Here is a 25,224-nt window from a genome sequence, read left to right on the forward strand (position 1 = left end):
TAACTAATAACATATATAATACTAACAATTTAATAACATATATAACACTACAGTTCACACAAAAATTGATAATTTAAGCTAGAAAATTGGTTAAAAAATTTAAACAATAATAAAACATTATTCCCTAATCCCTAATATATATTTCTTTAATATGTGGTTCGGTTCAGTTCCAACAGTTCTTAAATTTCTAAAAACATAAAACAAAACAAAAACAATTCCTTAAACAAATAATCAAACCGAACCGCGGAACTGGTTCGGTTCCATCGATTTTGCGGTTGAAACCGAAACCGCTTACATACCTGACTAATAAATAAATCTGACAACATCATTATTCTATTCACCATATATAGAATATAGATATATCACCGACTAATCATCATATAAAAAAAGAAAGTGGAGGAGCCTAATATCACACTCTAGTGAAACCAAAACCTTCCATTTCCAATGCCCTTCATCACAATCTCTGTTAACTGATATGACTTACCAACACACCACATTGCATGAACTGAACATAACCACCCACAGTTTTTTATATTTGTAACTGAACAACCTTTGTATTCTGCTAAGTACAACTTGAATCTTCTGCTATGTTATGTCCTATTATTTCCTTATCTTACTTTTTAGGCTCTAAAATCTATGTGGAAATTTGATTTTATGTATGAAGTGTGCATCATCATTATGTTAACCCTCCCTATACTCTCTTTATTTCTCTCTCCTTAAAAGGTGCAAAATTTTCCCTTGTAATTGACTACCCCATTTCTCACCAAAAAAATTTCAAAAATCAATTTTTTTCTGTTGTTCTTTATATATACCATACATAACACTATACCATATGGCAAAAGAACAGCAAAAACAGGACACTGCAATCACAACCAACTCTTTTCACCATCAATCCCAGGTTAACACCCTTCTCTTTTATTAATATGCTTATATTCCTAATTTCATATAGTCATATAATTATAATGTGTAACATAAAACAGATACACATAACAAAAAGCATGATACTTAGATTCATGAATTATTGCTTTAATCTAAATGTTATATAACATGTAATTGTAGATCCTAATTAGATCTGATTGGTGATTTTGACATTATTATACAATAATTTACATGAGGGAGTGGATATTGCAGGGGAAAGTCCCAGAGAAAGAAAAGGAATTGGGATTGGGACTCAAAATTGAAGAGGCTGATTCTGAGATTCAGGTTCCTTTGCCTCTAACAGTTACTTCCCGGGTCTGAAACTAACTCTTAATATTTTATTCTTCTTTTGTAATTTCATTAGGGGATTCTGAAATTGAAACTGAATGCATCAAATCAATGAATAGTGTTCAAAGTTTGAACTTTTTGACATTGTTGTTTCTGGGGGAATGAATGCAGGCTTTGTATATGTTGGAAGATTTCACTGCAGGGCCTGCGTTTAGGTTCACGCAATGGCTCCAACTTGTTCGTAAACGCACCGCTAAGTATCGCTCCCCTGGCCTCCCTCACCGCACTTCCACCGCAATTGCCACTGCCGCCGCTATGTCTTCTAGTTCTAGGTTACTTACTATACTTACCGGCCACTTTCATTTCCAACAGAATTTGTAAAGCCATTTATTGGATGCTTTGGTTTTAAAGTTTCTTTCTTTGGGAAGGGTGTGACCTCAGATAGGTATATTTGAAGTTAATGACTAAACTTGTTAATTGTCCAATACACATCATTAATTACGAATTTATACATTTTTATTGCAGAAAAATGGGGTAAAAAAGGTGTAAGATGATAATTTTGTGTATATATAATGGAATATTTGTTATGGTCTTGTGGGTTTTATAAGCTAAAAGAAGGGGACCTAATGTTTGTGGGCTGTGGCTAATGCTCATAATTTATGTTCAGCGCTGGAGAGTCGATCGAGGATGCAAAATGGAATGTGCACCCGGAGCAAACAGAAATTAGTTTGTGGGAGAGGCTTGGTAAAGCTGCAACATTGGACATTGAATCAAGTTCCTTTTCTTGGGACACACTTACTTCACTGCACCACTCTGAACATACCAGCAGCAATGAACTTTCCGAGGATGAAATGAACAAAGCTCTTGAGGTAGGTTCTTCGTCGCTATTATGTGCAAGCAGCCAAGCACTAATACAATACCTTGTGTTTAGTGTAAAGTCTGTCAATATTTGAGCAATCAATATGCAATTTTTGTCATATATTGCCAATATAGTTACACACATAGGCCAATGTACACGCTTACATCGATATCTTTTTTGGATTTCTATCTGTGCCATTCTATTTGTGACTATATGTTTGAGCCTATTATTTTTTCAGCTTAACCTAAAGAGTGAGATAAGGGATAACATGTGATCTTGACTGTGTTTATATTTGTTAGTTTCAAAATTTGAAGAATAATGATTTCTTGGTGGTTTAGCTCTGTCCAATATATTTTCAACCCAGAGGTTAGTGTTTTGCTGTTTGCCATCTGTGGCTATCCTATAAATTCATGCTAGCAGAGTGTTGATAACATTACCTATGCATATCGGTTAACTTTTTAGTATGAAAATTAATCATGCGTCGTATTTTTTGTTGTGCCGAATTAGATAGGAATGTATGCATAAACTGTTTATTGTCTTAATTTGTGTCTCAGTTTCTCCTTAATTGTGTGCACGTAGGTAACTGTCAATTCTGGAGGGGTTGTTTTCTTTGCCTTTTTCAATCACGATGCCACATTTCCGAAAGAAGCAGCAGCTGTTATAAAGATCTCATCATCAAGAATGGCAACACAGTCTGAACGCCTTGGCTATGAATTTGCCAAATGGCTGGGAGTCCAAACTCCACAGGTTGTTCCTTTAGTTTTTATGTAACACAACTGCAACGTCTTCTAGCTTAGGCTATCAAATTATGCATCTACATTTTCATTATCTTCTACTATTTGGAAGATGCAGGCTAGAGTCATTCACAATACCAATTCAGAGTGGCACCAAATAAAGGAAGCAACAGAAAAGGCTAGAGAGATAGCATGTTCTGAGGGTGATGAAGTTAGTGAAATGACATGCTTTGAACTTTTGGAAGCACTTGATCTTAGCCGATGTCTCTTCTTTATGAAGTATGATCCAAATCTGATTTTAATATAATCTGGTTTATGACATGGTAGCATTTGCTTATTTTGCCACATCCAAACACTCTGGCTTCAATGAAGCATACATTGCTAGTATGATGTTTTCTGCTTTTCTTGTTAGTTGTATTTCAAAAGGCTGAGTGTAGGAGTTTGACTGAGCATTGACATGCGCTAATTAAATATATGAAATATATGATTTTTTTCATCATATATGTAATTCTCAATGTCTTGTGTGACAAATCAAGTGTCTTTCTTGGTACTTCCGTCTTTCTCATATACATATGTGTAGCCTTTCTCGTATATGTAGTTCCCACTCCCATAGGATCTGAAATAGTCGTATTTCTATGAATATGTCAATGACTGCAGTGTACATCTTAGTGGTACAAGTAATAGGGAAAAGGGGTTATGTACAGCCTGTTGTACAAGTGAGTAGTATGACGGCATAGCTGCATATGTTACTAAACACTATTACCTATAACTGCATCTTACCGGTATCTTTTTCTTCAAAAAGCTCATGGCTCTTCTACAGAATAAATTTTGATTGCACCATCTTCTTGCAGTTATGTACATGGTTCACCTTTGCTGGAAAGCTCTAGTGCATTTGAGTCACGGGAATCTGCAGAAAGAACATCAGCAGCTCTTGGCAGGGTACTAATGTTGGACCTTGTCATCAGGAATGAAGATAGGCTTCCGTGCCGTGAGCTTAGGTGGCGTGGGAATTCTGCAAATTTGTTGTTGGCTGAAAAGATGACATCTGAAAATACAGATACACTACAAGCAGTTATTGATTCTGCAATTAATCGATATAGACCAAAGGTGATTAAAGCACTTCAGAAAGAAAGAAGGTCAACTTCTGCAGATAGCAGATTCGATTCTCATAAAGGACCTCTCTTGATATCGCAAATCTCTGATCTTACAGAGATAACAGAATCACCAGGATCCACTGACTCGATGAGCCTTAAAAGTCAAACATCAGAAGAATCATTGCCTCCTGACTTCAATATTGTAGCCATTGATTCTGGTGTTCCTCGCCGACCTCCTGCTGGGAAGCGTACAAATGATCAGGTTAATTATCCTAAATTGGTTGAGTTGCTTCTCAATAGTTCTGAGTTTGGCTCAAATGTGTTATATGATATAACTGGAGGGAAATTAGGATTTCCAACCCCAGAAGACATAAATACAACATATATACATGCTAGTGACATGACATCAGTTATTCAAGCATTCCGCACTGGTTTCCGTGGTGCTCTTAGGGATCTGCAGGGATTTCAAATATTCCTTCTCACACTTCACCAAAGACTTGATACCTTGTTCCGATCATTTATGAACATCATAAGCAAAATATCATCAGGGGAATCTGACAAAGATGATCCAATGGTTCCTGACTCACCTTCACTGGCTGCTAGTGGTAGTTGTTCCTCTACACCATGTAAGGAGAGGTTTGCTAATGAAAACCATCAAGATTTTACTGATTCGGAGTCACAAAAGTCTGCTTCAAGGTCATCATCTTCAGGCAATAGAGATTGCTTTGACTCTGCTTCAAATGTGTCAAGGGAAAGTTGGCATGGAAAGTTCAATAAAGGAAGTGGGGGGGAGCAACTTCGAAGTCTCCGCTTGACAGCTAGGCTCCGTGACTTCAATAAATTTTTCAAGGTTGGTCTATAGTAACATAACATTGTTCACTGGTCACTTGGTTTTGGTGCTGCTGATAGAGAATCTGAAATTTGTATCAGTGCATTCCCCCATTTGACTCTGGCTATAGATCATAAATAAACGGTTGATGCTGCCTCACTGTCTAAGTGATTTGATTACATTATGTAACATAGATCAGATAAAATATTTGCAAGCATTCCAATTTTTCTTTGTTCTGCATGTGCAAATGTTTTATGCAATCTCATGCTTCCGGTATTGCATTTCATTTTTACACTGTATAACGATTTCCAGGTTGATGCTGAATCTAATAAGGAATTGGAACAGTGGAATGAAATGCTTAAAAATGATGCTATCAAGCTATGTCAGGAGAACAATTTCAATCCAGGATTTTTCGAGGGTAGTGATAATAACAGCGTCGTTGATGCATATGAACTCAAGGTGGTTATATTCACTTTTTATTGTATGCTGAACTGAAATATATTAGACTCCTTTCCTTTACGGGATTTATTAATGCATGTACCCTTCTGACTTTCAGGTCAGACTTGAGCATATCCTTGAGAGAATTGCATTGATATCTGAGGCTGCAAGTACAGAGAGACCATCTGCTGTTACAAGTAGTTTGTTCATTGGTGGAGCACTGGCTGCAAGATCTGTATACACGCTGCAATACTTTGGAATCACACATATTTTGTGTTTGTGTACCAATGAAATAGGACAGTCAGATTCACAGTTTCCTGATCTATTTGAGTACAAAAATTTCTCTGTAAGTCATATTTTTCATTCTCTTGTCTATTTTTATCCTCAATTATATATTGGAAGAGAAGAGATTTAGTTTCTTTGAGAATCAATTGAGCAGAGCTTGATATCTGACTACTTTTATCAGTTATCCTTGCATTCCCATGCAGGATTAATCAAAGTTAATTTTTTCATTGGAGCTTTAGGATTTTGTTCATTTCCGAATAATAACTTCTGGAGGGGTTGTTTTATTAGGCTCCTTTCTAGAAAGTTTCTTCACATTGCTTCCTTTCACTCTCCCATTTCAGCAGGTGTGTGACAACGAAGATTTTAACATCAGTAGCATATTTGAAGAAGCTTGTGATTTTATAGATTACGTTGAACAAACGGGTCAGAAGGTCTTAGTTCACTGCTTTGAGGGGAGAAGCAGAAGTGCTACCTTGGTCCTTGCTTACTTGATGCTCAGGAAGTAAGTAAAAATGAAATTTATACCAAAACCAATCATATAGCAATTATTCTTAAATGATTGAATCTCAATAGCTAACATTTACATCTAGATATTTTGGCTAGTGATTGCCAAACCATAAGTTTATGCCCTTTGATATTTGAGATCATCACTGCTACTGAGTGAGACAACAACAGCCAAGCCTTAGTGAGTGATACCTAAGGCATATTTAAAATAAATGCTTGTGTGATGCAGGAAGTTCACGCTATTGGAAGCATGGAATGCTCTGAAACGAGTTCACCGTCGTGCACAGCCCAATGATGGTTTTGTGAAGATCTTACAGGAACTGGATCAGAAACTGCATGGGAAGATTTCAATGGAGTGGCAACAGCGAAAACCGACGATGAAAGTTTGCCCCATCTGTGGGCAGAATGCTGGACTAAGCAGCAGTTCACTTAAGCTACATTTGCAGAAATCACATAGAAAACTATCATCTGGGAGTGTAGATAGTGCTATGACAATGGAGATACAAAAGGCGTTGACAGCTTTGAAGATTAGCCGCGGTGGGAGTGTCAGTCCTACGCAGAGGTCGTCTCATTCAATAATAGATGAATAGATACTGCAAAATGTGATCTTCTATACAAAATATCAGCAGGCTAGGAAATTGAATAGGGGTAACACACCCGAAGTCTATTATTGGCTTCAAACTTTTCCTTTTAGTTCTATGAAGTGTAAGTAGAATAAGAATTCAGTAGTCATGGCACTGTAAGTGTTGTGACATCTGATTTATCATAAATGAAGTCATTTTCTGACCAAAAGTTCCGTAATCAGCATTGGCGCCAACCCAATTTTCATTTCCCAGCAAAGTGTTCTAAAATAGCTTATGGAAACCTGTTCCATAAATATACCAAAGGAAACTCCCCGGGGAAATGATAAATGAATGGAGTGATGTGAAAAAATCACTCATCCCATTGGGGGAATGCATAAATTTCAATCAAAAACCTGAATTTGAGAATTGAGTTAGTCACCCAAAGCAGACCAATGTTACCTCACGTGTAGATTTCATTGGCATAACAATTATTTGCAGTTAGATGTATTGTGAATTTGTGATCTCAAGTACAAATTAAACCTTAACAATAGTTCAAAGAATGCTGAGGCCATAATGACAAGCCTGTCTAGAAGTGCTGAATTTAAAAAGAACATGCTCTCATTTCAATTGTTCATTGATCATACTATCTAATGAATGAGAAACACATCCCCATTCATCATTCTCCCCACCATTTCTCTACTTGCTTTGTTGTCTATATAGGTAAACATGCTTGGGACTAGTAAATAATAATTGAAAACTATAGGTCCATTGCCAACTAAACCAGACTATAACTATGTTTAAAAATAAATGATAAAGTACAAACATCAACTTAGCAAAGGCAAGCAAGTTAGACTGAAAGAGCCTCTGGCAGTGACTCTGGTGTACCACTACTGCCGTTGAGCACAATCACATTACCATCAGAATCAGCATCCACTATAACTGAGTCTCCCTCTTTAATCTCCCTAGCAAGCATCTTCTCAGCCATGCTGTCCTCCAAAAGTCGCATTATCGCTCTTCTTAGAGGCCTAGCCCCATAACTAGGATTATATCCTTCATCAACCACTCTTTCCTTAAATCTCTCTGTCACTGAAAGCTCAATCTCTTTGGTTTTCAATCTCTCAAATACCTCCTTCAGCATTATATCAGCTATCTCTTTCACCTCCAACTTTGTGAGTTGTCTGAAAACAATCATTTCATCCAATCTATTCAAAAACTCTGGTCTAAAGTATTGCTTTAGCTCCTCAGTCACCAAACTTTTGATTCGGTTATAACTGCTATCCTTCTCATCATAATCAAGGTCAAATCCTATTTTGCGACCTCCCTTCTCGATAACACTGCTTCCAACATTTGATGTCATTATAAGAAGTGTGTTCTTGAAGTCCACAGTTCTTCCCTTACTGTCCGTTAACCTTCCATCTTCGAGGATCTGAAGCATCATGTTGAATACATCAGGATGGGCTTTCTCAATCTCATCGAAGAGTACAAGGGTATAGGGACGACGCCGAACTGCCTCAGTCAGTTGACCACCCTCAGTGTAACCAACATAACCAGGAGGAGAACCAATGAGTTTGGAGACTGTATGCCTTTCCATAAATTCACTCATGTCAAGCCGAATCATGGCGTCTTCAGAGCCAAAGTAGTATGTAGCCAGTGATTTGGCCAACTCAGACTTTCCCACACCAGTTGGCCCAGAAAAGATGAAGCTGGCAATTGGACGATTAGGGTTCTTCAATCCAACTCGAGCTCGACGAATAGCCCGACTGATGGCTTTTACTGCTTCATCCTGACCAATTATTCGCTTGTGTAAAGTATCTTCCATCTTGAGGAGGCGGTCAGATTCATCTGCTGAGACTTTATCCACAGGAATACCAGTCCATGAGGCTACAATATGTTGTATGTCAACTTCAGTCACAACTGGACCTTCATCTCCGGCCTCACTCTCTGCCTTGCTCATCTCCTTGCCTTTCTCTATAAGTGTTGAGATCTGTGCCTTCAGATCCATTTCTTTATCTCGTAGTTCTCCAGCCTATTCAAAAATTCAAGAATCATCAGCTCACTAATTGTTCGCCAGAAGTTTTAATGAATTGGAGATATATTTGGTACAATTGAGCAAGGAACAAACCACTACAGTGTTCATTCAATTCAACAAACTAGAAATAGGAGTCACTTCACAACTTTGGGGGTATCCTCTGTTCTCTATGTGCACGGAAGGTAACATTACTTTTCAACGACAAAGGTAAATTATCACGTCGGACCAAAGTGGTGTGGTGTTCTCAAACTGTTTGTTGACATTATTAAATTTTAAGTACAATAGCATTACCTTTTCAAAGTCTTGGTTGCGAACAGCTTCTTCTTTCTCCTTGACAATCTGCCTGACCTCCTTGTCCAGCACTCTCGCTTCTTCAGGTAACTGGAAATACGTATATATAGCCAAATCAGCTCAATAATATAGGATAGAATAATTGCTAGTTGATAGAAGCGTAACAAAAAATATACCTGTGCATGTCGAAGCCGGACTCGAGAACCGGCTTCATCAATCAAATCTATAGCTTTGTCCGGCAAAAATCGATCACTGCAGGAGAAAGCATACTTCTAAGCTAGGAAATATTATAAAATATACGGAAGACAAAAAAACAAGATATCATATATGGATATCAAACAGCCATGTTAGAGTTCCAAAGTATCATAAAACAATTCACAGTGGATTACCAATGCTAAATTTCATAATATATATGAACTCAGTCCAGTTTAAACATGTAACGATGATAAAATAAAAAAATAAAGGGTCTTGTTTGTTCCAGCATAATTGAAAAGGCAAAATGAACAAAAATGGAGCAGAAAAATGGATTACGACAAACCTGATATATTGATGTGACAGTTGCGCAGCAGCAACAAGTGCATCATCAGTATATCGGAGCTTGTGGTGAATCTCATAGCGTTCTCTTAGTCCTTTCAATATTTGTATGCTTTCATCCACAGTTGGTTCTGGCACTTTAACTGGCTGGAATCGTCTCTCCAAAGCTGGATCTTTTTCAATGTGTTTCCTATATTCATCCAGTGTTGTAGCTCCTATACACTGATAATTTTTTAAGCAGACATTTTTTAGAACAGTTACAATATAAATGATTGAACCAAATCTAATAATTTACAAGATGTAAATTGAGGTGACTTTAGTGCAGCATAATCAGATGTCTTCACATTCACAACTGGTCTACAGTCACTATTCTGTGCTTTCTGCTATTGACCAAGGTTGAAGATGTTGGAAACGACAACTTTAATTTTCATTAAAAAATTAATCAGAATTCAAAATTGATAGCTCACCATATCTGACCTATTAAATACCACAATTTTTTAAATGCTCCCAAACAGTAGAACTACCAGATGTTCCCTTATGGAATTGCTAAGGCAATTTAAGCATGCAACTAAGACACAGACAAGAGTGATTACTTTTAGCCCCTTTTTTATAAAGTTCAAGAGTGATGCAAACACGCATTTTTCGCAACACAGGTTGATTTCAAGGTCATATGCAAAAGGCAGTATATTCATTTTCAACATCTCAAGAGACAATAATACCTGCAATTCACCTCTTGCAAGAGCTGGTTTTAATATGTTTGCAGCATCAATTGCCCCTTCAGCTGCTCCTGCTCCAATTAGAGTGTGCACTTCATCAATAAAAAGTATTATATCATCATTTTGTTTGATTTCCTCCATTAGTTTCTTCAATCTCTCCTCAAATTCTCCACGATATTTAGTTCCAGCTACAAGCAGACCCATGTCAAGGGTTATAACCTAAACCATGCAGAACACAATGTACACTATTAATATATGATAGAAGAGGCACCATGGGGTAACTACTCACTCAAAGCACACCATATGAGTAAATTATATGATGTGCTAAAACCAGCATTAGAATTCTTAACCAACAATGCTTTGTGTCCATAAGTTTAACAAGTGAAAAAGGCACAATTTACAGAATATGGTTGTCTACTTGCTTGCCATTAATTGATAAAATAGTTACAGATGCCATGTAACCATAGTGTTGCATGCCAAATATGATTCACGACATTCAGAACCCTTCAGGAGTATGTTAAACACCCACAAATACTTCAAAAATAATCTGAAACTAAACTGAGAAATTAATACCACATCATTATATAACTGAAAATGAGACAACGTGCTCTGTTACCAGTTTAATGGTCATGTTGCAAAAAGAATTCCTTCTTAGTCATGTAAAATTCCAAAAATAAAAATAGAAGAAAGTGATATTATTTTAGAATCATGAGTAATGCTAGATAGTACAGACAAACCGTACAAATGCAGCTATGGGCAACAATAAGTAGGAAACAAATATAAATCTGGAGAGAGAGAAATTAGAAAGGATTAAATCTACTGTGCGACATGCCTTCATCGAAATAAAAGAAAATTGCATTCGTACTGTTAAGCACTATCGTAGAATCATTTTACAAGGATCCAGCAAGTTGAAGTGCCATGTTAAAAGGAGTGAAATTGGAAGCGAAAATCCTTTGAATTGAACAAACATCAATTTTTCAAACTGTGGAAATAAATTTATTTTAATAACCTTCTTTCCCTCTATGGTCTCAGGCACATCACCGGTTGCAATCCGCTGGGCTAAACCTTCAGCAATAGCTGTTTTCCCAACACCTGGTTCTCCAATAAGACACGGATTATTTTTGGTACGACGACCTAAAATTTGTGTAACACGTTCAATTTGTGGCTGCCTTCCCACAACAGGGTCCAGTTTTCCCTGGAGGGGGATAAGAAGAAACACAATTATGCTTTAAACAAAATGAAGTCTCATCTACTATCAGTCAAGAAAAAAATAAGTAACTCCCAATTACCTCCTCTGCTAGCTTGGTCAAATTGGTGCCATACTCCTCCAAAGTTGGCATCTTATTGCTACCACCTCCTGAACCACCAACACTAGCAGGAACGCTGTCAGCACTCTCACCAACCATGCGAATAACCTGTGCCATTATTGGAGATTACAAGATTTAACACAGAAGATAAAGGTATATTCATATGTAATAGAAATATACACAAAGAATAAATTAGGGCATAATACTAGCCTGAGTACGAATATTCATTGGATCAGCACCCAGGTTTTCAAGAACACGTGCTGCTACCCCCTCACCCTCACGTAGAAGACCCAAAAGCAGGTGCTCAGATCCAATATAATTGTGACCTAAAAATATTAAGGAATATAAGCTCGAATTGTCAAGCAAGGCAAGTATGAGTGAAATATTACAACTAAATTCAATTTTTATTCCCCTCCTCTCGTCAAGAGAGAGAGAAACCAGTCTAAACAAATTCACAGTTAAACTTCAACTCATTTTGAACATATTTTAAGCAAAAAATTGTTTGTCAAGTACTTGTATTTGGGATACTTCATGCACTAAATAATTTACCCTGAAAGCACTTTTATGTTTGTGAACATGCAATTTTGTAAAGTTCCAACTGGGCATTGACGAAAACTGTCAATTTTGAGTATTATTAGACATCTTGACAATTCCAACCATTTTGGAGAACTCATTTGAGGTTTTTGAAGGAACATAGTATCAACTCATGGTGCCTCACCACATGAAAGGCATTGAAGTTTGAAGCAATTGACTGGAAAGTTACACAAGAAACAATGAAATATAAAACAGATTTTTTAAATCCATCCCATCTGGGTAATTAGCTCATGGTCTTTCTTTCTGTAACTCATTATGTGTTGAGGTAGTTTACCCAATCCCCTGCTCTTTTACTATCTCTTCTCTAAATCAACAAAACTTAGTTGACTCTTCAAGTAAAATAAATAAATGTGTTGGACACAACACGGAAATCACCTCTAGACAGGTGGGTAGAAGGAATGAAGTTCTCTGTAATGCAAATGCGTTTCTGTAACTAAGTAACTAGTTACACAAAAGAACAAATAAAGTTAGAAAACCATTTACCAAGTTGGCGAGCTTCCTCCAGTGAAAGTTCCAAAACACGCTTTGCACGAGGGGTAAATGGAATCTCAACAGCAACAAATCCACTACCCCTTCCAATTATCTTTTCCACTTCCACACGTGCATCCTTGAGGTTAATTCCCATAGACTTCAAAACCTTGGCGGCAATACCAGTGCCCTCACCAATAAGACCCAACAGAATCTGTTCCGTTCCAACAAAATTGTGACCGAGCCGTCTAGCTTCCTCCTGAGCTAGCATAATTACTTTGATTGCTTTCTCTGTGAAACGCTCAAACATGGCCTTAGGTACGCATCTGCTAGCCCGTGCTCGCCTCGAAGAAGTTGCAGTTAACACCTTAGAATGAAAATCTTGCCCAGCTGGTCTCAACATAGTATCCAAAGGATTAGAAGCACGTAGTCCAGAGAAAGTTGTCAGTCTTATTCCAGGCATTGTTAAGGTAGACATCATTTTGACCGGTCTTTTAGATTTTCCTGAACCCTTATGTTGACCATTCCTTTGCCCAGGCACTAGGCCCGGAATATTAATTGACTGAGCCAAAACCCTAGCCATGATTCTGAACTTCCTTCTGCAGTTTATTATGAAACATATTAGTCGACAAGTAACACAGCATATCAATATAAAGGACAAGGAATCGCTTCATTTAGGACACACCAACGACCCAAAATTATGAAAAGAAACTGCAAGCCACAAGTTTAAGATGCTAAGAAAAATAAATACTGCAAAGATATTCAATAAACAAAATGCATATAGAGCTTCAAATGTGGAACTAAAGAATCAACACCGCAAGCAAAGGACCAAAATGAAACCAAAAATACTAATGAAAACTAAAAATACTAATAAAATAATTAAAAGAATACACACAATTTAAACATAGGTTAAGTGCAAGGAAAGGGTTGAATTAGTAATTTACATGAAATTATGAACAAAATAAAGACAAAAGATAAAATGGGAAGTTAAGTTTGAGAATAAAGATGTTAAATTTATATATAAGAGAAGAAAAACAAGAGAGTATCAAAACCTAATTGAAGCAGCAGCTGTTGCAGTACAAAATCAGTAAGGTTATTAAAAATAAAATAGAAAAGAAATGCAATAATTGATAATAATATGCAACAAAATAGAAAAAAAGAGAAAAGAAAATGAAGATACCAGAAATCCTAGAGTGAGGAAACAGCTGATAGTGATTGAAGTTGAAGATTAAGAAAAGAAGAAGATAGGATTGAAAAAAGAGAGAGAAGAGAAGGAGAAAGTGGTGTGGTGGGGTTTGGGTATAAATGGTGAGGCGATGAGAAATGGGTTGAGTGTGTAAGGGTAACAGATAAACTTCACTTGTCTATACCTTATCGTATACTACCAGTCATTTTTTTTTATTTTCTGTTCAAGTAAGCATATTTTTAGAAGGAAAAAATGCAAAGTAATATATGAGTTTGATATATCATTTCATATTTAATTAATAAATAAATGATGCAATTATTTTGTTTCGATCTTCTCTGTATTATAGAGTATAAATATTATATTATTTTTAAATATTGGTGATATATATTGTTACTTTTTTTTGAGGAACTTATTCAAAACTTGACTTATATAATCCTTTTCTAACATAATAATAAATTAAATGTAAAACTCATATTATAGTGTATGTGATGCAATTGAACTACAAATATGTGAATAAATAGTGCTTGAAGGCTTTACAGAAGAGAACATTAATCTTTAAAAGATATATGATAATATACTTAAGTACTTAACCACGTGAGGAAATACCTTCTTAAAAGGAAGGAGTACAAAATTAATTAGTATGTTACACAAATTATGAATGTACCAAAAAAATAAAAATGTAACCAAAAAATTTATGAGCTTATAGGAAATTTTTTGCTATTATATTAAAATTTAAATAAAAATGGTGTAATATATTTATGATGCACATAAATAAATATATATCTTTATGTATCTTATATATCAAGTTTTTTAGGAATTGTCAAGTATTTGAAATTTATTGTAAGTAAATTAAATTAAAAGGGTAGGCATTTTGTTGATTGGACATGATTTTGCAATTGGAAAAAGCATATCAATCCACATTTCTATTTCTTGAAATTGAGCGTTCCATCTTTTCCTTTTATAAATGTCTAACGTGAATTTTTAATTGGAAAAGACTACAGTCCACATTCCTGGCGACACCAATTGTCATTTACAAATTACACTTTAATGGTATAAAGACCCTATCCCTAAAAAAATCAAAAAATTATGGATTTAATTTCGGTGAATCAAAAGAGATTAGTTTATCACCTATATAGAGTGAAAATACATGGATAATACCAAAAGGATAATATTTGTCATTCACATTCCTATTTTTTATAGAGTTAATTACACTGACACTCCTGAGTTTTATTCAAATTACACAAATCACTCTTCATTTTTTTACACCTACACAAACCTCCTATAGTTTTTATACATTCATTACACTGATCATTCATATACGAGAAATAAGTGTAATTTTTTAAATAAAAATATGATAAATGCAATTAAGTTAAACAAAACATTGTATATCATGAGGAAAATAATATACAAATCAATGTATCTTTATTATTTTGATTACAAAATACATCAACAATTTTAAAAAGATATTGTTTAAATTGTTAAAGCTTGCACTTATTTCTCATGCAGGGGTGGTCCGTATAATGAAATTATAAAAATTAAGGGGTTTGTGTAGGTGTAGAAAATTGAGGAGTAATTTATATAATTTCGCTAAAAGTCATGGGGTGTCAGTGTAATTTACTCATTTTATATTATATAAATGTTTGTATAGTTGTTTGTATATCCATTTATATTCTCTTTCTAATATTTTAGTTAATTAATAATAAGTAGTTATTTTCTTTCTTGTATAAAATATATCAAATAGCTTCACACCATGTGTATTATTTTTTTACTTAATTAGAACAAGGTCCGGAGTCAATTTGATATTATTATTATAGTTAATACATCATACACCACTAATTTGTATTAATTTTAAGAGTGTAAAAAACAATTCTCATATAGTTGTTCCTCATAGTAGTTAAAGAAATAAAAACACATGGAAAGTCGTTGTCAAATTGATTTAGAAAAGAAAGAAAGGAAAACTTAATAAAGCAAATTACAACTTGGAGTTATAGAAAAAGGTTAGGAAATTTAACCAAAAGAAAAAAAGGTTAGGGGTCTTTCTAAATCACTGAAGTTAAGCTTGAAAGTCCAAACTTGACTTATTTTAATGGACTACATTTTTAGAGGATGGTAGGATATAACGAATACCAAGGGTATTTTAGTTTTGTTTTGGCCAGGTTTTCACTTGTGGATTTCCAAGTTCTGTAAGTTTATTTGTTCACTTTCTTGTTATATAGGTACATCTTTTAATAAAATTACATTTTCTTCACAAAATATTTTAACAAATATGATATGTAGCATACTCTACATCTGACTTCAATCATCTTTGGTGCAATTGCATCTTCTATTCAATCCAATCAATGCAAAACAAAAATCTTTCCTAGTGGCTGCCATTTCATACCATTATATTACAACGAGTATGGATCATTTTCATTAATAGAGACAAACACTACAAAAAATAAAGGAAATAATAGCATGATAAAATATTTTTATCCTTTTATATAATGAAATGACATTTTTAACATTCAAAACACATGTAAAATTAAGTATTTATCTATCTATTAATGGAGATGATAGTTGAGCATTATCAACTACCTTTTCCCTCTAGTTCCAATGAATTTTAGCCATTGGGGTTTGAATGTACATCTTTTCACATTTCTCATTTTGTTTGCTCTATGCGCGCTCACAATAAACTTAACACTGTAACAATAATTTAGCATATGATTCATAAAGATCGATAAGCTTCCCATAATAAAAGAAAATAAATTACTTAAGTTTTGGAATAATGAGGAAAATCTACAAGAGGAGGAATAGAAAACCATTGATCTATAGAAACAACATCACCAACCCTCTCAATTTTATTTGATTCACTCTTGATCCATACAACAAATTAATTTCGTCCTCCTCTAATGGAACATGTGGAAGTGTACAAATCCAAATAAAAATTGGTGATCATGTGTTTAGGCGCTGAATTTGAATAAGAAAACAAAATAATGTGGACGAAACCATGATTTTAAGAATTTGTAGCTTTTACATCATAAGAATAGTTATATATTATTTCTATCCATGTTGACACAATCTCTTTCAAATGTTGTGTGTTGTTCTTCGTTAATATAGAAATTCTTCTATCTCGTTCCCTTCATTCCTATGTTCTTCCTTTATTGATGGTTGATAGAGATAAACTTTTTGGCATAGTTTCAAGTCCTTTTTTTTAGTATAGTGGTTCCATCAAACACTATATACAGACTCTTTCTCAAGAGTCTTACCATTTCATTGATAACTCTTCATTCAAGAGTTATGTCATTTAAACAACAAAATAGCATATCCCTTCATGTCACAAGAGACACTTCTTACATTCTCTCACTTGTCTCATATGACAATACAATTTATGATATGATATATCAAACATAATGTGCATAATCATAATATATTTTTCATATTCATTACAATAAAAGTCATGATTAAGAACAAGAACTAATAAGAGTCATGGCGGTTATACATCAATTATCGATATAATCTCTTTCATGTACTACTATATTAGTCTTACTCTTAACTGTTAGATATTTCCTAATGATTGGTGAATATCAATCTTAGGATCTTCAATATCATGATTTTCACACATAATATAAAACAAAGATACAAAGTCATACTAGAATTCATGTTCTCATATCTATTCATTTGATATACCTTTTGAGAGAGTTTTTATATGATGATCTTCCTCAACCAAATCCTTAATTCGTTTTGGGACCTTCGTTTTCTCTCTGATGGGGAGAAGTGAAAACTATTTGTAATTTGGTGTCTTAGGAACCATAATCGTTCATTATGTGTTAACTTATAGGATTCTCATTATCCCATATAGGCCGACTGTTTGGGTATCCATTGATTAAACTCATATCCGTTATCATTTTCAGAAGTCTTTTAGGTTGTCATTAATTAGATCACTTGTTTTGTAACCCAAAATAAATAGTCAATATAATTGTAATAAACATATGATGTCCACCTTAATTAGATATTAGGAATTTCTAACAGTCTCCCACTTGGACTTCATATTTTTCTTAAAACAATTATATCACATATTCTTTAGGCACGCATTTGTATGCTATTTATATTTAGACTTCTCTTTAATACAATTTGGTACATCTCATATATCAACTGTGGAACCACCGTGACCTTCATCACATTCAAATGTGACTCGAGCATGATGATCACAATATTAATATACTTATTGACAAAGATCAAATATGGATGAGTGACATAGAAATTTCATGCAATGTGAACTCAAACATGTCTATTTTCAACTGGTCCTTCTTTATTCTTTAGTGAGAGCAATCCAAAGTCTTTAATTGTAACACAATAGTTACAATACACACGTTCAAAATAGAACAATAAACCATCAATTTTATTATGCATAAAATTATATATGATGTCCAAAGTATATCATAAAAGATATAGACTCCCACTAAACTAAGGTATCCTAAGGAGCAATACTCATATACGTCATATGTTCATGAAAGACTTTAGGTACCAAACACTTAGTTAGTGGATTAGCTAGCATAAAATTTGTCCATATATGTTCTATGGAAATTTGTCTATTTTGAACACTTTCTTTAACAACTAGAAACTTGATGTCAATAAAATTTGACTTTGTAGAAATCATATTATTGTTCGAGTAAAGAACTACAGACTTACTATCATAATAAGTTCTCGATGGTCTTTTAGTACCATCAACCACACATAAGCCAGTGACAAAATTTCTACAACCATATGTCATGGTCCAATGTTTCAAAACACATATCCAAAGTTATGAGTGTCTGTTTAGCAAACTTCCAAGATATAACACATTCAGCCAATATAAATACATATCCAGAGGTGGGTGTCTATTGTCTAGACAACCAAAAAACGAAGTCAGAGTACCCAATGATCTCTAAATTCTCATAACTCCGATAAGTGAGCATGTACTCATTTGTTCTCTTTAAGTAACACATAACACGTTTGACTGCCTTCTAGTAATGCATTACAGGATTGCTCAAATATCTTTTCAAAACTCCCACGACAAACGCTATGTCGAACGTGTACAAACTTGAGCATATATTATACTTCCTACTGCAGATGCATAAGGAATCTTTTGCATCTCGTATGTTTGAAGGTCATTTTTGTGGCACTGTTCGAGACTAAAGTTGTCTCCCTTAGTTATAGGGGTATCCTTGGTTTACTGTCTTTCATGCCAAATCTATATAGAACTTTATCTATATAGATTTCTTGTGACAACCTTAGGATAACTTGAGAGCAATCTCTTAGTATCTGAATACCTAATACAAAAGAAGCTTCCTCAAGATCTTTCATTTCGAAATTCTTCGTTAGAGATCTCTTGGTCTGATGCAATAGTCTCATATCACTGCTAGCAAGCAGTATATCATCGACATATAATACTAGGAATGTAAGTTTACTCCCATTGAACCTGTGGTACATACAATCATCAACATTATTTGCGTCAATATCATACGAGGTAATAACTTGGTGAAATTTGTGATTCCATTAACGAGAAGCTTGTTTAAGGCCGTATATGGATTTCTTTAATTTGCACACCATAGACTTTGAGTCAATTGACACAAAGTTTTCTGGTTGCACCATATAGATTGTTTCTTTAATGTCACCATTTAGAAACACAGTCTTAACATCCATCTAATATAGCTCTAAATCAAAATGAGCTACTAGTGCCAATAATATTATAAAACAATCCTTTGAAGATACTGGAAAAAATGTTTCTTTATAATCAATGCATTTTTTCTGAGTGTATCCTTCAGCAATTAGACGAGCTTTATATCTTTCAATATTACCATTCAAATCCCTCTTGAATTTAAATATCCATTTGAGACCAATAAGTTGCACACCTTTAGGTAATTCGACAAGATCTTAAACATCATTATCATGCATAGACGTCATCTCATCCTTCATGGCGTTGATCCACTTTTGAGAGTTAGAACCTTTCATGGCTTGACAGAAGTTCAATGGGTCATCTTCTGTTAACCCGATGACATCCTCATGCTCTTGAAGAAATACAATATAATCATCAGGAATTGCACTTCTCCTCTCTCTAGTGGATCTCCTTAATGACACTTCTACTTCTTGAGGTTGTTGAATTTGTTCTATAGGTACTTGAGGGAGAACCTCATTGTTGTCTTGTTCTAGAATATTGTCATGAACAATATTTTGAACATTATTTTCTTTACCGAAGTTGTTCCTTGAATGATAATAGGCACAAGAACTTGTTCACCATTAGTGACAGGTTCTTCCTCAAAGACAACATTCTTTATGTTCTATTCCTTTCTAAAATCATTTTTCTCAAGAAATCTTGCATTTCCCGTTTCCAAAAAAAAGTCTTGAAGTGAGATCATAAAATTTATAGCCCCGAGAGCGTTCAGTGTAGCTAACAAAATAGCAACTAACTGCTCTTGAGTCTAGTTTCCTTTCATGTGGCCTATAAGGTCGCGCCTCATATGGACAACCCCAAATGGGCAAGTGTTTTAAGCTTGGCCTTTTATCAGTCCAAAGCTCATATGGGGTTTTTTTTAACTGTTTTACTTGGCATGTTATTAAGGAGTTAAACCAATGGTCTTTAAAGCTTTCCCCCAAAGAGACTTTAGCAAGGAAGAATGACTAATCATACTTCTCACCATATCCTTAAAAGTTTAGTTTAATCACTCAACAACAACCTTCATGCTAGGCTTACTTAGCATAGTGTATTGTAGAACAATCCCAAATTCTCTGAGGAAAAACACAAATAGTCATTTCACAACATCTTTTATTGTTCTTTCTTTTCATATTCTGAGAGGTCATAGTCAAATGAGCACTTTCAGTCTTATCTCTCTGTAGTCTCTTTTTCTCTTGCACGCAGTGAGATATAAGCTCATCGAGAGACCATTTCTCCTTCTGATTATTATAACTCACTTTGAATTTCCCAAAGTGTGCAAGAAGCAAGATCAAAACCAAGTACACGGGCAAGTTATCACCAAACTCTAACTTAAGTGACTTGAGTTTTGATGTGAGATTAGACATCTCCATAATATACTCTCTTAGGTTCCATTTGTCGTTATACTTCACGGAGATGAGTTTAGCCAAAAGGCTACTCGTCCCCGCCTTTTTATTTTTGGCAAAAAATGTTCAATTTTTGTAAGGAACTTCCTTACACTTTGACTCTAAAAAATAGAGCCTTGAAATGCTTCTAGAATGAGCATTCCATGATCATTATGCACATTATGTAGAATGTTCTCATTTCTCAATTTTAACCTCATCGAGGATTTCAGAAGTAGAAACGAACTTCTCCACCTGAAGTGCCAGACCCAAATCCATACAGCCGAAAATAATTTCTACATCTTCCTTATAGACCTTAAAGTTTTTCCAATTTATCAATGAGATGTTCTTAATTTGAGTAGAAATATTTGCAACACTAGTAAAAGAACCAAACAAATTGCAATCATTCTTGTAATTAAACTCAAGTTCAACTTTAATACTTAAATTCAAATTATGACGGGGCACATCACGATTTACCTAGCACAACATTAATATTCACTCTTTGAACAAAAATATTAACTTGCAAGTGGTACACTCAATATAGTAATCAAACATTGATAATCAGTCCTGTCAAACAATAAATCTTTCTTTGGATTGTCTTACTATTCACATGGAAAGTCATATGATTATCACATATTTATTGCTACAAGTATATTTGTAATTTGAGCCAAATATTAATCTTCTTTTGGGCCGATCACTATTCGCATAAAATGCATACATACAATTTGTTTGATATTTTATATCAATCACTAATGATACTCTTGTTTGTAATGGTCAAACATTGATCATAGTGTATGTCAAATAATAAATCCTTCTTTGGACTGGTTTATCATTCACATATGCGACTTTATAATAATCACATGTTTACAATCACATGTGTATATAATTCGGCCAGATAATAATCTTCCTTTGGGCTGATTAATACTCACATAGATACATATACACACTATCATTTGATTTTTATTATGAACAATTCACACAAAAATGTCACTTTAGGGACTTCTTGTTTAATAGGTTCACTTAAAATGTCAAACAATTTTAATTTCTAAAAGAAAAAACCATTTAGTTTAGTTTGATTCAATATAACCTTAATCCAAAATATATATTATTTATATCCACATATAAATACATATATCTATTATAGCCTATTGGTAACATTACATCATTCTCATCACAAGGACTCCATTTCAAATTTCAGTGATGGTTCTTTTGAATTTTCCATAAAAATATATTACCATCATTATACATGATTAAACATGGTAGGGCAAACTGTCCAAACACAAACAATGCTTCAACAATAGCAACCACTTAATAATGCAATCGGCCACCAACCAATGCAACAAATGATAAGTGTTGCAACCATTTAAACAAACAACTCAGGTAATATATATAAAACAAGACATGTTCATATAATAGATTCATCATAAGATATCTAACATAACATCAATTTCTAGTCTTTGGACAGAGAAATTAATTTTGTTAGTGGTACTCTCAACGTAATGATCAAATATTAATAATTAATTTTGTCAAATAATAGTCTTTCTTTGGACAAACTATTATTCACATGAAAAAAACTTAATAATTGTTACTTATTTATCATCACATGTATGTTATTACTTGGTCAAATTATATCTTCATTTGGTCCGAACATAATTTGCATAAATAATCTCATACTCATCTATGTAATCTTAATCAATTTCCACAATAGAGACTACTTTAGCAACATATTGTATCAATTAATTCAAAATAATTACCAGACAAAAGAAAATAATATGGGTCCATTATAAAAAAATTATTATCTTCGAATTAAAACTTTCAGATTTGATATCTTTTATGATTAACAAATCTAATCCAATAATATAATTCTAAATCAAAAAGGATATATTACATATATATCAACACATGAAAATGAATGCAATCTTAATCAAATACAAAGTAGATCTAGATTGAAAACATAAAAAGTTATAGGCAAATCATTAGAAAAAACTCCAAATCGAATATGATCATGCATATCTTAAAACATATATGTAACAATATATATATATATATATATATATATATATATATATATATATATATATACACTTTCACACACTAACGTAGTAAAGTATATATAATTTTAAGCATTAACCGTAACTATTATATATATACCATACATCACAACAACCTCAAGCTGGAAACAATTACATATGTATATTTTAATTCACAATATATACAAGGTCATGAATTTCAGATTGTATATGTATAAAATAAAAACATATCTTAACACATATATATCTTATACATATACTTTAAGAAATTGCAAAATTGTAAAGTGACAAAAGTCAATATCCAACAGTAAGGTATTATTGCAATGTTCATGCACAAATTTGAATATATACTTCAACACATATTGCAAGGATTGATAACATAAATCAGTCATAATTAAAATAAGTGGAAGCGGATAAAAATTATCCTCATTATTCCTCATTATACCAAATTTTCATAACCAATAGAGGAAGCATAAAAATCACCAAATTTAAAAAAGTAGGGTCCATAAAAATTAAAATTGGGGAAAAATATCTTTAATGGAAAATTATAAAATTCAGAACATTTGTTCTGACACCATTTCTTAGATATTTGCTAATGATTAGTGAAATGTCAATCATAAGATCTTGACTATCATGATTCTCACACATAATATAAAACAATGATACAAAATTATACCTGAATCCATGTTCTTTGATCTAACTATTTGAGTATTCACTCATTAAACTCATATTCGTTATCATTTTCAGAAGTCTTTTAGGTTGTCATTAATTAGATCACTTGTTTTTATAACTCAAAATAAATAGTCAAAATAATTGTATTAAATATATAATACTCACCTTAATTAGATATTATGAATTTCTAACACTAACATGCCACATTAATGAGAATCATATAATAATGTGATTTAGAAAGAAAATTTTATTTTCAACATTACCATTCTCACATGTATACATAAGCATGAAAATAAAATATTAATTAGAAACTTAAATATTAATGAGTTCAGACTGTCAAACATTAAGACTTTATTAATAACATAATGTTCAACATTCATTAGCAGACATAATGCCCATATTTTAACATGACCAGAAAATATTTTGGGGAGTAACCCTTTTGTCAAAGAGTCTGCAATCATAAGGTTAGTGCTAATATGCTTAATTGATACTCTAAGTTTCTGAACTTCTTCTTTATTGATAAAGTATTTCAACTCCGTAAGTTTAGCACATTTGAAATACTTGTCATTTTAAGAAAAGAAGATTGCTACAGAATTATCATACAAAAATTTCAGCGGCATGGAAATATGGTTGACTAACCCAAGTCTTGAAATAAAGTTTTGTAAGCACTTAACATGAACTATGGCCTCAAAGCATGCCACAAATTCAACTTCCATAGTGGATATAACAATGACAATATGTTTCAGACTCTTCCATGAGATAGTTTCTCTAGTTAATAAACATACACAACTGAATGCCTATGCATCTCGCAAAATCAGAATTTGAATATTCAATCACTTCAAGATGATTCGATATCCTATAAATAAGCATGCGATCATTTGTACTTGCAAATATCTCAGACCTTTCTTTGCAGCTTTCCAATGTTATATACTAGGATTACTCTGGTATCCTTCTAACATTTCAACTGCAAAACTAATATATGGTCACGTACAAGTCTGAGCATATAATAAACTCCCAACTATATATGCATAAAAAAATTCTTCCATTAGCTTATGTTCCAAATTATTCTTTGGATATTACATGATACTAAACTTTTCTCATTTTTGAATTGGAACGGGAGATACTGAACATTTATCCATTCTGAATCACTCTAAAATTTTGTTAACATATGCTTTTTGAGACAAGCCTAAAAATCATTGTGATCTATCACGAAATATTTCTACTCCAACTATATAGCTTGTCTCACCCATATCTTTCATTTCAAAATTTTAGAGAGAAACACCTTAGTTTCATCTAAAAGACCAAGATCATTAGTTGCAAGCAAAATGTCATCAATATATAGAACCAAGAAGATAAACTTACTCCCACTGGCCTTTAGGTATATACATCGATCAACAATGTTTTCCCTAAACCCAAAGCATACAATAATATCATTAAACTTAATATATCACTATCGTGAAGCTTGCTTAAGTCTATATATTGATTTCTTAAGTATACAAACCATGTGTTCTTTTCCTTTCTCAATGAATCCCATTGGTTGATCTATATAGACCTTTTCTGTTAAATTCTCATTTAGAAAGGCGATTTTCACATCCATTTGGTGTAAATCTAAATCATAATGAGTCATCAATGCTATGATAATCCTAAGAGAGTCTTTCTTAGAGACTGGTGAAAATGTCTCTTTTTAATTAATGTCATCTTTCTTAGTATAGCCTTTTGCTACAAGTCTGGTCTTATAATATCAAGTTTAGATAAAGAAACCAAATTCTTATATATATTAGGTATATAAAGGATTTCAAGTAAATCTAAATGTTGTCCAATTTCAAGGATTAAAC

At 33.5% G+C, this 25,224-nt stretch overlaps 2 protein-coding genes across 3 annotated transcripts; one reads left to right on the forward strand and one right to left on the reverse strand.

The window, feature by feature from the left end:
- On the forward strand, positions 431-6,741 carry LOC109358244 (dual specificity protein phosphatase PHS1-like). 2 transcript variants are annotated; one of them, XM_019602374.1, is made up of 11 exons: positions 431-898; positions 1,132-1,233; positions 1,378-1,538; positions 1,874-2,075; positions 2,645-2,812; positions 2,918-3,078; positions 3,651-4,743; positions 5,035-5,181; positions 5,279-5,506; positions 5,790-5,947; positions 6,179-6,741. In XM_019602374.1, exons 1-11 carry the CDS (start codon positions 833-835, stop codon positions 6,537-6,539), a joined length of 2,847 nt encoding a protein of 948 aa, XP_019457919.1. In that variant the 5' UTR covers positions 431-832; the 3' UTR covers positions 6,540-6,741. The 2 variants fall into 2 exon arrangements, with proteins under 2 accessions (XP_019457919.1, XP_019457909.1); XM_019602364.1 differs by having other exon boundaries at positions 432-898; positions 5,787-5,947.
- LOC109358254 (chaperone protein ClpC, chloroplastic-like) lies at positions 7,045-13,767 on the reverse strand. The gene is made up of 10 exons (XM_019602386.1): positions 13,632-13,767; positions 12,467-13,050; positions 11,600-11,715; positions 11,372-11,497; positions 11,092-11,277; positions 10,086-10,301; positions 9,371-9,588; positions 9,009-9,084; positions 8,833-8,922; positions 7,045-8,538 (listed from the first exon to the last, which is right to left on the reverse strand). Exons 2-10 carry the CDS (start codon positions 13,032-13,034, stop codon positions 7,360-7,362), a joined length of 2,775 nt encoding a protein of 924 aa, XP_019457931.1. The 5' UTR covers positions 13,035-13,050; positions 13,632-13,767; the 3' UTR covers positions 7,045-7,359.

This window comes from Lupinus angustifolius, chromosome LG01, assembly GCF_001865875.1.
Source record: "Lupinus angustifolius cultivar Tanjil chromosome LG01, LupAngTanjil_v1.0, whole genome shotgun sequence".
Taxonomy (NCBI): Eukaryota; Viridiplantae; Streptophyta; class Magnoliopsida; order Fabales; family Fabaceae; genus Lupinus; species Lupinus angustifolius.

Bases quoted from the DNA above. Each gene is read 5' to 3' on its own strand.
- LOC109358254 (XM_019602386.1), bottom strand. From the start codon at position 13,034: ATGGCTAGGGTTTTGGCTCAGTCAATTAATATTCCGGGCCTAGTGCCT. The intron at 10,302-11,091 runs GTTATTAAAATA...TGCATGGTTTAG, and splicing joins AGACCATAGAGGGAAAGAAG to GTTATAACCCTTGACATGGG. The intron at 9,085-9,370 runs GTTTGTCGTAAT...TTTCTCCTGCAG, and splicing joins CTGTCACATCAATATATCAG to TGATCGATTTTTGCCGGACA.
- LOC109358244 (XM_019602364.1), top strand. From the start codon at position 833: ATGGCAAAAGAACAGCAAAAACAGGACACTGCAATCACAACCAACTCT. The intron at 2,076-2,644 runs GTAGGTTCTTCG...GTGTGCACGTAG, and splicing joins AAATGAACAAAGCTCTTGAG to GTAACTGTCAATTCTGGAGG. The intron at 3,079-3,650 runs GTATGATCCAAA...ATCTTCTTGCAG, and splicing joins CGATGTCTCTTCTTTATGAA to TTATGTACATGGTTCACCTT.